The sequence below is a fragment of the Serinus canaria genome, chromosome 3, assembly GCF_022539315.1.
Source record: "Serinus canaria isolate serCan28SL12 chromosome 3, serCan2020, whole genome shotgun sequence".
Lineage (NCBI taxonomy): Eukaryota > Metazoa > Chordata > Aves > Passeriformes > Fringillidae > Serinus > Serinus canaria.
In genome coordinates this window covers 79,510,869-79,523,785 of record NC_066316.1, presented here as the reverse complement: position 1 = coordinate 79,523,785, position 12,917 = coordinate 79,510,869, and the positions used below count along the sequence as shown (strand labels likewise).

The 12,917-nt window shown below is 36.2% G+C and overlaps 1 protein-coding gene across 9 annotated transcripts in view; it reads left to right on the top strand.

The window, feature by feature from the left end:
- The window catches only part of DOP1A (DOP1 leucine zipper like protein A), a 61,238-nt gene that overhangs the window by 21,592 nt on the left and 26,729 nt on the right, over window positions 1-12,917 (top strand). For all 9 annotated transcript variants that reach the window (XR_007777052.1, XM_030236438.2, XM_050971998.1 and 6 more), the window contains exons 9-14: window positions 1,324-1,432; window positions 3,720-3,840; window positions 4,529-4,648; window positions 6,326-6,440; window positions 7,300-7,533; window positions 9,992-10,616. Coding sequence is in view for 8 of the 9 variants with exons in the window: in XM_030236438.2 (XP_030092298.1) it covers window positions 1,324-1,432; window positions 3,720-3,840; window positions 4,529-4,648; window positions 6,326-6,440; window positions 7,300-7,533; window positions 9,992-10,616 (1,324 nt within the window). In the remaining variant the exon portion in view is untranslated. The remainder of the gene's footprint in view (window positions 1-1,323; window positions 1,433-3,719; window positions 3,841-4,528; window positions 4,649-6,325; window positions 6,441-7,299; window positions 7,534-9,991; window positions 10,617-12,917) is intronic.

The window sequence follows — 12,917 nt, the reverse complement described above, 5'->3', positions numbered from 1 at the left end:
GATTTTTCTGAGTCAGAGCTGTGATGCTATGTATGAGAATGAGAGTGGCAATTCTAACAGTAGTAGGTGACACAAGAATATTCATCCCAGTTTAAAGCTGACACCCAACACAGAGCTAGCACCTTCAGTTTTATCTGAAGGTTGTGAGATCTGCTGCTCTGCTGATGAGGAAAAGACCTCAGAATTCCAGTATTCTAGCAGCAAGGATCTCGTTGGCACTCTCTCACCCTTCTCTTATCACCCTTCTGCCTTCCTTAGCAGATGATTCAGAAATTACTCAAATAGAAAGGAGAGGTCTGAATGAGCTGCAGTTTCACCTGTACCTTATATAAAAAAGCCGTGGTGAGCTTTCAGCAACATTTAGGCATGGTTAATAGTTAAGGTCTTTTTATTCTGTGCATCTTTCAAACTTAGTCAGTGTCAATAAAGCTTTTCTGTCTGAAAAGAGTATGGACATTAGAATCAGTGCCTTGCCTATAGATAATACAAATGACATATAGCTTCTAAAAGCTATCTTTTGCTGTCTCTTGAAAGACTTTAAAAGCATTGCTCTTTTCTGCCTTATTCTCTAGCAGTCTGTGTTCTGTTTTATCCAGTCAACTCATATCTTATTCACAGATACAATGTACTGAAAATTCTGACCTGCTAAAGCTATATGAAAGCACAGAAGATTTTTCTTTTATGATACTCTGCTACTTGGTTTGTAGCAGATAGCAAGTCCAAACTGGTTTTCATGGGTCTTCTTATCTCTCTTTTTTGTTCTTCTCTGTTCTTTTTTTTTGAAACTGTAAAACAAACAAATTAGTTCAGACAGTCAAGTCAGCCAGGCAGAAAACTAAGCAAAATCTGTGGTCATCACATGGGGCTTTTTTAAATTCTACAGCTGATTCCCTAACCTGCTTTGGTATAGAAACTCAGTCTTCCCATTTATTTCAAAGCTGTCATTACTATCTAGTCAAGAAAATTTTCATCTACGTGAGTATATCATAGGACAGATGGTGTTTTATTAAGCCCTTAATATCTACCTACTTTATCTTCTCAAATAATTTTTTTCATTAATGCTCATGTCTTCTCTTTTATTCTTAAGAAATATTGAGTTACATGCTTATAATACTCTATTTTGATTTTAAATAAATAAAATTTACCAAGTTCTGGTATGCAGAAATGTTCTTGAAGGCAAAGTTGAGAGGATTTAATCATGGGAGACTGAGCTTCAATGAGATGAAATAGTGGTCTCAGCTACTGATAGTTTTCTCTTTATGTGCAGCTTTTATTGCTTACTAGCTTTATTTTATTTTCCTGATATGTTTTTGCTCTTTGTAGGCAATGGTTGGAATATTGCAAGTTAATGGACAGGGAGAAGAAAGCACATTAATGCAAGACTTAAAGCCTTTTCGAATTCTTATCAGTTTGCTGGATAAGCCTGAACTGGGTAATTTTCATTTTCTCTTTTTAATTTGTTTCATGTGATTCTGCTTTGAAAATTTTTCTCTTTTTTGTCAAATTGAGTAAGTTATATGCTTAGTACTGACAGGTTACCCAGATTTCTTAGATCTTCCAAGCTGTATCTATATTTTGTATTTAATTTAATGCATTCATCTGATTTACCATTTACCAAATGCCATTTCTTCTACTTTCTACACAGGAAACAGTAAGTCAAAGTTACAGAGAGAACACTGTGCATGTTGGAAGAAGTGCAGATTGAATCTTTTTCATTTCTTTCATCAAATAAAGACTTTTACCATTATAAATCTCAGCTGTTGCTTTTGGGAATAACCTGTTCTTTCTTTAATATACACGCAGAGAGGATAGATATTAACAATAAAACAGTAAATTTTTTTTCAGAAGAACTTATGTAGAGGAAGCAAATCTTTTTTTTTTTTTTTGGTTTTGTGGGTGGTTTGTTGGGATTTCTTTTTTGGTGTTTCTTTTTAATTTTCTTTTCCCCTATACAAAGTGTTTAAATGTCCTCTTTAGCAGACAAGGGCTGAGGACTATGGGAAAAAAGTATTTACAGTTAAGACTTGGATATCTTGCCTTTTTCTTTGGACTACAGTTTTGAAGGTGACTGAAAAAATAATTTTTTAAATCCATTATCAGATTTGAGGGTGTGATAACAAAACCATAAAAATACAATAATTAAAGAAAAGAATTGGTCAGGACAGAAGAACTACAAGCAACAAAATATCAGAAATTTGCCATCTTCCTTGTAATTTATGATTTCTAATGATCAGTCTAAATGTTCAGAGGCAATGTTTATGTGAAGATTTCATGAAGTAGCAAAGCTTTGAGGATTCTTTCGGCAAAATGAGATAGAATAATCTACAAGGATTTTTGCTTAATTCCCTGATCATACTCTTAGTGAGGACAGCTTAGTGAGACTAGGAAACACATAAAAAAGTAAATGGTATATCAAGTGGGATTACTTTTTAAATTCCTTTAAAAACAATTTGGGTTTTTTTTTCTTCAAAATTGAGATTTAGCTGAAATCCAAAGGAGGAGCTATTTATAGAATCTTAGATATGAATGTTTTGTATTGAAAGGGACCTTACCCATCATGTAGTTTCAACACCCCTGCCACAGGCAGAGAAACCTCCCACTAGGCCAGGTTGCTCTAAGCCCCATCCAGCCTGGCCTTGAACACTACCAGGGATGGGCCATCCATGGCATCTCTGGCAGCCTGTTCCAGTGCCTTATTACCCTCTGGGGAAAGAATTTTTCCCTAGCATCCAATCTAAATCTCTCTTCTTTCAGTCTAAAACTGTTCCCCCTTGTCCTATTCCCATCTGTCTGTATAAAAAAATCTCTCTCCCTCTTTTTTCATAAGCCCCATCTAAGTACTGAAAGGCTGCAATGAGGTCTCTGAAGCCTTCTTTTCTCCAAGCTGAGCAATCCCAATTATCTCAGCCTGTCTACATAGGAGAGATGTTCCAGCCCACTTGATATTATTGTGGCCCTCCTCTGGAGCTGCTCCAGCAGGTCCATGTTTCTGTGTTGGGCATCCCAAAGATGGATGCAGTACTCCAGGTGGGGTTTCACAAGAGCAGAGTAGAAAGTCAGAATCACCTCCCTTGGCCTGCTGGCCTCACTTTTCCAATGCAACCCAGGCTACAGTTGGCTTTCTGTGCTGCAATTGCACACTTTCAAAAATACTTCCAAAAAGTACCCTGCAGACTATATCCTGAGCTTAAAAAAACCTATCTCAAATTAAAAAGAAGGATGATGCTCAAAATATTTTATCTTATATTTGCATTTAAATATTTGAGTGTATTGTCCATATGCTAACAGCATGAGATAGCTTAGTGGGGTGAGTATTTCAGAGTGTTTTGACTGAAAGTCACCTCTGATCAAGAATCCATGAAGTCCATTTACATGTTACTGAGCTGAGCTAATAAAAAGGGTGTGTTGGCTTGAACATGATGTGTACTGCTGTGACTGCACAGCTTTTGAACTTGGTGTGTTTGTATCCAGCTGCCATTGTACACATATTGAACATGGGGCTTGTGCTTTGTGTACTCCCAGGCACTACACAGTTGGCTCAGTGTTTCTGGAATGCAAACAAACCAAACCTTCTGACATTCAGGTAGTTTATGAGATTGAACCAGAAGAAATGTTGTGGTTTCAATGACTAAAGCTAGCTACTGATTTCAATAGCTTTCAGCTGTGGACTGTTGGCAATGCTATAATTCAGGAGTGTGACTGCTGGTATTTCTCCCTAGGCCCTGCCATCCTGGAGGATGTATTGATTGAAGTGTTTCGAACGTTATATACACAGTGCAAAGCAGAACTGGAGCTTCAGACAGAACCATGTTTCAACAAAGATCACACACAGCTAAGCAGGTAAATAAGGAGTATAATGTATTTTGTATTAAATAATAGATCTTTGTTGCTGGAACAAGGACTGTGAAGCCTGTGGGACTGTAACATGTTTTCTGCATGATACAGGATCTATTAACATTGATTGCAGGTTGTGTTCAGTGCAAATGTGTGAAGTGGTTGGCTTTATTATTTTAATTTTTTTAATATTTAGCATAATTTTTATTCTTTATTCATGACAAAAATGCTTGTTTGATTGATTGTGATATTCTTTGTGTTCTTAAAAAATAAAATAGACTGAGTTTTTTTGCAGTCGAAAAATGAAGACTGCTACAAGAGAGCTGGGGAGTGGGATATAAAGTTTGAAGATTTGAATTTAATATTTTGAAAGGTGGAGAGGACAGGGGTGTTCGAAGCTGGAGAGGGGAGGGAGCAACTGTAGGAACAATTATGGTAAAAACAGATCTATTATAAATGTGGTTAAAAGACAAATATTAAAGAAAGGATAGAGGAGAAACTTAACAACTGTGAAAAAACATTGATATGAGCAGCCTGCCAATATCCTGAGCCCTTGAGCAACAGCTACTTGTAGGGATGGGAGGAGGATCATTTGTCAGTGTTCCTTTACAGTGGGTAACTCACAATGATGTGCAGTTATATAACTTGGAGAATAAGTGTTAAAATATGAAATGGTCTTTTTATTTTCTTTCAGCAAACTGAGAGAAAACAAGAAAACAGCAGAATTGATTAAAACTGCCAATCTTCTTTTCAATTCCTTTGAGCCTTATTATATGTGGGATTACATTGCTCGTTGGTTTGAAGAGTGTTGTAGGTAGGTGATAATATTTAATCTCTGTATGGGTAAAGTTGAAGTTAATTTTTGTTTTGTATACTTTTTTTCTTCAAAGAAGTCAGTCTCATGAGATCATTAAGCCTGTAAGTATTTTTTTTCCTCCCATCCCTGTAACTTCAACCTTTTGGCCAGTTTTCATCAGATGTGATTGTGGGTCTTAGCAACATGAGTTCTCACAAAGTCAGTGTCTGGGTTAAATCAGGAGACAGAATTAGCCCCTCTACTGAAGGGGAGACTCCAGAGTGACCTCAAAGCTATTTTTTATTCTGTCTGGCCTGTACAGGATTACTCATTGTGCAAATCACTTTTGGTAAAATTGACAAGTTTGCCAGACAACTGATGTGTCATCATTTGTCCTGCTCTTTTAGGGAAAAAGAAGGGTGGGGATTCTGTGCATGACTAGCAGGGCTACAGGAGAAAATAGCAAACCATAAATCAGGGAAAGTTGAAAATATTAACAGGAGGGAAGGGGATGAAGGGACCACAGAAGAGCTAGGATTTTTTGCTGTGGCAAGGGGTAGATGATGTAGAGATTTCAAATGAAATTAGTATAATTTTTTTTTCATTGCTTGTGGAATTTCTTGATAAAATATTAAGATACTTGGACATGAATTTGTCTATGAGCCAACAGTGTGCTAACTGTGTGTGTGTCTTGGGCTACATTGTGAGGACCATGGGCAGCAGGTGAAAGGAAGTTATTTTTCCTTTCACTTAGTGTTTCTAAGGACAGACGTGGAATATTGTGTCCAGCTTTGGACACGCCACCTGAGGAGAAGTGTTGAGAAACTGAAGAGACTCTGGTAGAGAAACTGCTAAGCTGGTCAGTTATAGGACACTGCATTGAAGGTTGAGGTAGGTGAGTTTGGTTTAGCCTGGCAAAGAGGGAAATTAAATGGCACCTTATGACTTCCTGAAAGGCATTTGCAAAATTCATACAGCTATACTTTTTATAACAGCTGATGGAAAACAAAGGACAGCAACAAGTGCTCACTCAAGTGGTCAGGTTGGACTTTGAGAAAAGCTTTGCTAAGAATATGTGCAGCAGTGGAAGAGGTGGAACAGTGGAAGCCAGGAAGGCTGTGGAACTTTCTTGTGAGATTTCCAGAACTCTGCTAGACAAAACTGTGGACAAATTTATCTAGTGTTTTTAGCAGTCCTGCTCAGTGTGAGAGGTTGATCTAGATGTCTGTGACTTGATTTTTTTGTGTTGGGCTGAATTGCTAACATAAGGATAGTCCTCTACAGCCAGGTAACATGCAGGTGAGTATTTTGCTACAAATAAGTAGTGTTACTGTCAACATGGATACAAAACTGTATCATAAAGAAATGAAATCTGGAGAATTGTTTTTGTTTGGATTTTTTTTCTGCATGAGCTGCTGTATTATCTAAGTTTTTGTCTTCAGTGCTCAATTTTCTGTAGCTTGAATTTCCTTATTTTACAAATGAAGTCTGTTTGTTTTATACCAAAAGGCTGGTTGCTGCTTTTTCTGAAAGGATGGCATGGGGCCAAATAAACTACTTAACAGTAAAATGAGAAATTGTTTATTGGTTTATAGGGATTATCACCCAATATATACGGCTTTGCATTAAGTTACAGAAACATGGTCAATGTAAGGGGAAGGAAAAATATTGTGAAACTCCATTTGAATTTTGCAGGAGGACTTTACATGCCAGACTTCAAACTGGGCCTGGAGGTGATAGTGACCAATCTGAGTTACCTCTCACAAATTTCTGCTTGTTAGTGGATTTTTTGTTGGATATTGTTTCTTTGGTAAGAATTCCTTTATTCATTACTGACATTGGGATTCTATATATTTATGGTCTGCAGAAATACTATGTATGCTTTATTAATTGCTTTTCCTGAAAATGTATTGACATAAATTGACATAAAAAGAAGTTTTTGGTTTGTTGTATGATTCTTGATAGACTGGTTAGACATAACTGAAATGGGTTTTATGATGCTTGTACCTGAAAATTTCAGCCTGTCCTCATTTCCTTTTCTGTGTATTCATTGCAGGTGTAGTCCTTTGTAGTTTGATATGCTAGTTTAAATGTGCAGCTCTCTTTTAAGGACCTATCAAATGTCATGATGTACCTTCTTTTTCTGTTGTCATTGCTTAATGTAGCAAGACTGTTGGAACTGTTTTTTCTATAGCTGTCTTTCCTCAATTCTTTGCTTTTTCATTTCAAAGCCTACTAGAAGTATGAGAGTGCTGTGTCAGGTATGGCAATACGCCTCTTCTTCCTTTAGCTCTTAACTTTTTTATCTTGCATTCTTAAACTTTTGTCTTAAGATTAATAAAGTAATAGTAACATTCTTCAGCTTTCTTATGATGTTTTTAATGTATTGTTGTGTAATGAACAATATGTACTAGTTTGAAAAGGAGCTAAATATATTTCTATTGTTTGTTACCCAACTTTAAAGTTAATTTTGTTAGTATTTTTTAGTAAAGCATGTATTTCTTATTCTCGGATATTAAGATACTAATTTTCCTTTTTCCATGTTCAGTATGTTTAGAACAGAATTAAACAAATGATAGGTAGTTCTGTTATAGAAAATAAATTTTAGGATGGAATTTGGTGTGACAATTAACAAGTTTTTATTATTACTTTTCTACGCCTATAACTAGGAGACTTACATTGAAATACAGACTGAACACTTGCCTCAGCTGTTGCTCAGGATGATTTCTGCATTGACAAGCCATCTTCATACTTTGCACTTGTCTGAGCTTACTGATTCTCTCAGACTCTGCTCAAAGATCCTTAGTAAGGTTCAGCCTCCATTACTCTCTGCTGGTACAGATGGTATCCTGCAGCTTCCTACTGGACAGAGCAGCTCCATCAAAGAATGGGAAAATAAAAAGGTAACTGATTAGGTTTTGCAGCATCTTGCTAAATTGCTTCTTATGTGGAAAAAAGAAATGAGTTTTGTACAGCCTGTGTTGAACACCCTAGAAGTCTTTGATTAGACTTAGATATCACAATATATGTGAAACTTGGGTAATCAAAATAACTCATAATTGTGGTAAAATTTCTTGATTCTTAGGGGTTTTTTACCCAGATATAATATTATACATGTATAAATCACTTCAGAATCAGGGTTTGTAAAGCACCTCAAGAGTATCATGAAGTAAAATAACTGGACTGGAAAGAATTCACAGTTTTGGTTACATATCAGGCATATATAAATTCTCCTCTCACCCAATTTATGTGCATTGGTTTAATACCCATCACATATTTTACTGTCACTGTTAAGTTCTTAGCATAATTTATTAAAGAAATAAATAAATCAGCCAGCAGCTTATTTCTCTTTTAACTTGGTCCACTTTGTTCTATGCAGCCATGGCTCTCTGAGGTATGTTAAGTGACATGTCCTGAAATCCTTGTTTTCCAGCTGAAAAACTTAAGGAACATCATAGCATAAATTGGGTTGGAAGTGACAGTTGCAGGGCACTGCTAAAAGCAGGGCTGATTTCAAAGTTAGATTTTATTTTAAAGCTAGGTCATGTCACTCAGGATCATATTTGCCTTAATTTTGAATATTTCCAAGGATGAAGTTACTGTGGCTTCTTTGAACAGCTTGTTTTTTTGCACTGTTATTTAGTCGAAATTTCCATTGTTGCTGCCTATATTGGTTGCCTTGTGTTCTTTCACTGTGGATTTCTGAGCATATCTCCATCTTTTCAGCTACCTAGTGGGAACTCACAGAGAGCAATAGAGCCATCTTCACCCCTTTCACAATTTTTAGCATTCTTTTAAACTAAGTAAATCCAACTCTCTAAGCATTCCTTCTACGTCAGGGGCACCTGTGGTGACTTTGCATTGGGCATACTCAGTACATCAGAGTTTCTTTTGTACTAATGAGTGCAAAATTGGATACAAAATTCTGGTTGTGGACCTAAAACTGCTTAGAGGGGACTAATTACTTCCCTAGATTTGGTGGCAGTACTTTTGCTGATATGGTCCTAATTGTGGCTGGTCTGCTTCACCAAAGGAGTCCACTGCTGGCTCACATTCCTGTTGTCAATTAGGACTCCAGCATCCTTTATTCAAGATCCTAAACTTATTCTCTCTAGCTAATTGATACCTGGCTTGTTTTGTTCTTTTGAGGCTTTGGGGTTTTTTTGGTGTTTTTTTTTTTTTTTTTTTTTTTTTTTGGTTGCCTTTTGGGTTTTTTTCTTTTAATAAAGCCTATTTTAATTGAATGACATTGCCCTTTGAACATTCAGTGGTCTTCTGCTTCCAATTACAGCTGTCTCATGTGTGGCCATGGTTTCTCTTAAGAGACAGTGAAATGATTTGCCATGCTTCTAATCACTTTTAGATTGGATTTGGTAAAATTGGGTCATCATTTATGTCTCTTCAGGCTTTCTAGTATGAAAGAATATATACCTTATACCTTTCACTGTTTTCTGTGGCAATATCTCAAACTTCCATTCTTGTTCCCTCTCTGGTAAAGCAAGACATTATACTCTGTAAATTATAACATCACTGATTTTATTTATTAATTAAAAAGTTTTTCACATAGGGCTCAAGTTCTGTATTTAACACAGGTAGTGAGTGATTAGAGTCAAGACAACTTCTGGGCCTGTTGGGTCTCAGGCAACTTCTGCCATCACTGGTAAAATGCAAGATTGGAAGTAACTGGGCACCTGCATTTAGGGCCTCTGACTGTTGCATTTCTGATTCAGTTGTTTCCCTACCTCACATTCTCACCAGGAAACAAACACTATACTACCATTTACTGCAACTGTAGAGGGCTAGAGCAATGCAAAAAGCCACTGTGGGTACTTTCTGAGTAAAAGCCATTCATCTATTTATGCATATTCTGAATTATAAGGAATTGAGACATATAAGTCATGTAGAACTGTTGTTGTTGCAGCAACCTCTCATTCTCATTTTGTGGAGATGATTTATTTTCTTTGTAGTTGCAAATAATTTGTTGTTTTTTAATGAAAAATGTATATCTTTTTGTAATTATAACTTTATATTTGATGGTTTATGATGCTGTATAAATTAATAATACCTATGCCTATGTATTTCAGCATTCTTTCATAATAGAGTAGACGTAGTTATGAAGAAAATGTTAAAACCAATAATATTTAAATATTTTTGTTGATAAACAGTTTTCTTTTAATGTTAGTTTAGTCTGAGAGGCTTACAGAAACCCCAAATGTCATTTTCCATGAAATGTATTTGTATAAATACATTTAAAACTGTGGAATAAAATTGTTATTTTCAAATGAAGGCACTAATAAATATTGTTTTGCTGAGACCTAAATAACCTATTTTGAACAGTCATTAAACTTTTATATTGCTCAGGTGCCATCAGTGTCACTTGAAAATCCTAATGATGTGTTTGAAGATGGTGAAAATCCTCCAAGCAGTCGATCATCAGAAAGTGGATTCACTGAGTTTGTGCAATACCAGGCAGATACAACTGATGACATTGACAGAGCCCTGAATGAAGGTCACGGTGCACCTGGCATCCCTATTGTTGGTAGCACATCCTCAGAGACTGAGACAGCATCAACAGTGGGTTCTGAGGAGACCATTGTACAGCCTCCTTCCATAATGACACAAGGGACAGCAACTCGTAGTGGGAAAACAGTCCAAAAGACTGCAATGCAGTGCTGTTTGGAATATGTCCAACAGTTTTTAACCAGATTTATCAACCTGTATATCATTCAGAATAATTCCTCCTCTCAGCCCTTAGGGGCAGAGCTTCCAGCAGACCCCACTGGAGCGCAAGGACAGAGCACAAAATGGGACAGAGAGTCACAAGATGATGCGAAGGTGAAGAAAACAACCAAGAAGAAAACACCTAAAGAATACCTTCCTGCCTTTATTGCTGCTTGTCAGCTCTACCTTGAATGTTCGAGCTTTCCCGTTTACATTGCTGAAGGAAACCGCACTTCAGAGTTACATCCTGGGAAGCCTGAAGTCGGTAAGCTGCACTCTCATTTGTTCTTTGTTTTTTAAAATAATCATTTTTATATTTCTGCCAAAAAATTTAATGTAATAGTGTTGTGTTTTGTGTGTGTTATTGTTTGCTGTTCCTCTCAGAAATCTAAGTTTTCTTCTGTGTCAACTAGTTTGTGTTTGGAAACTAAATTATTTTCTCATAGATTTTTAAGAATATTGCTGGCATGGAATTTGGCAGTAATTATTATTGGGGTGAAAAATACAAATTATGCAAACTGAAGCCTGAGACGTTATTAAAACACTGACAGTTATAGATTACTGTAAATTGTAATTTAGGATGAACAATCCTTTTTACAGTTTGTAAAGTCTTCAATTTACAGTTCCAATTTTGGATCCACTTCTGATCTGCAGTGTGAGAGTTGCTTCTTAGAATGTTTTCATGGTGGAAATGCTTGGAACATGCAAGGAATAGTAACACTAATTTTGGCTACTGTCACAGTCATCTCTGGTTTTATTTTTTTCTAGGAAACTTCCTAGCTGCAGCTTTTTGTTCTTATTTACAATTTTCAAATCCAGGCTAAGTGGTGAGCAGTTTTTGGAGATGAGTGGGGTTTTTTTGTTTTGGAAGCAAGCACGCTAATTTAACATGACTGCTTTTGTTTCTGTGGTCTTTAAGATGTGTTGTTTATGTCTTCATTATAGCCAGGAGCAGAGCATATATTTGACTTTGTAACTTCCAGACATATAAAATATTTTTCAGTTGAAGGCAATTTGGTTATAGCTGTTTATTAGTTATGAGTATGACAACGCCAAAGATCTGCTACCTTTTATAAAATATCTACCTCAGAATATTTGTGCTTTTATAGCATGACCCTGAAAATGCTAGATGTTTATTTATTTATTTCTCCCAAACAGCCTACAAATGAGTGTTGTGTCCAAAGACTAAAATGTCAGCTGTTTGCTTATTACTTTTTGGTGCACATAACACTTGCTTATTCCTGCCTTGTGCACTGTAGAGCAGAGAGCCTGTAGAGCTTGAGTAGTGTGTGCCTCGTATGAGGGCAGCGCTTCTAGGAATCCCTTTCACTTTTGGTAAATGTCTTGGATTTGTGTTTCTTGTTCATCATCTGAACATTCCTATTTGTGAGTTATCATTTGCAGTCTACTAAACAGTGTAACTTTGAGGAATAAGCATCAATTGTAGGTGGGTAAAACCAACAGGAAGGATTTTGTTTCAAATGTAAACATCTGTTGTATAGAATGTCAGAGCAGATGGGAATAGTTCTAGGCCTACTTCCCATAACAGAGAATTGCACTGGAACAGAGAATGGAAGAAGGTCGTTTCCATAATTCTCACACTACCCTATCTATTAATATGAGGCTTTTGTACTGCAGAAGAGGCTGTGTTTGTTGAAGGGTTCCTAAATTCGGAATGTGCTTTTGAAAGGTTGCATTAATGATATGACCCAACAGCTCTTAATCACTGGTCAGTCTGTTTATTTGAAGGAGACAAGTTAATCTGATATTTAACATAAATGTCCTTTAATTCTGCTGTATGCCTAATTTTTCAGCTATCTTTAATTGAAGAAATTAAAAAGGGAACTGAGTGAAGCTGAAAACAATGGTTATGTCTGTACACTCTAGAATACAATATGGATTTGTTAGGTATATTTAGACTCCAGTGGAGCTGTGGATATAAATTAGAAATTTGCATCATTCTTCTCTTCATTCTAAAAAAGTGCTGTATTTGTGCCTAAGAAATAACACTTCTTCACTTGTGTCTGGTTCTAGATGTATTTGCCTTTTTATGAACATGATCAATACAGTCCTTTTGAAGTTTTAGGAGAAGTTAGTTTGGTATCTCTAAAATAAAAAGATGCAATATTCACTTGGAGAGTTGACTGTGAAGACACTTCCAGTATCAACCCAAAGTATGGCTTGATGAAGTGAGAGGACAGTAAAAAGGGGGAAGCAGCCACCTACAGTGAAAACAAAGTATGATCTAATGGATCATAGCTCTGCACCAAACCATTAATTTTCACAGAGACTTCTATTTTTAAAATGTTGCCAGGCAAATCTATTTTTGTCAATTTAAAATTAGTTTGCATGAGTATAATATATTATCCTAGGCTCTGTAAAATATATTACAGAATTATTCCAGACTGTTATCTAGGGTGTTAAGAGGGTTAACCTTTGCAGGTTCCTGATTGCTGGTGAAGACAAAAAGTGAATGAAAGGATGTGTTAACTTCTAAAAGTCCAGTTTTTTCTGACGCAGGAAATCATCTGAATGCATTTCCATAAAATTTTTCTCTTCCTTGTTA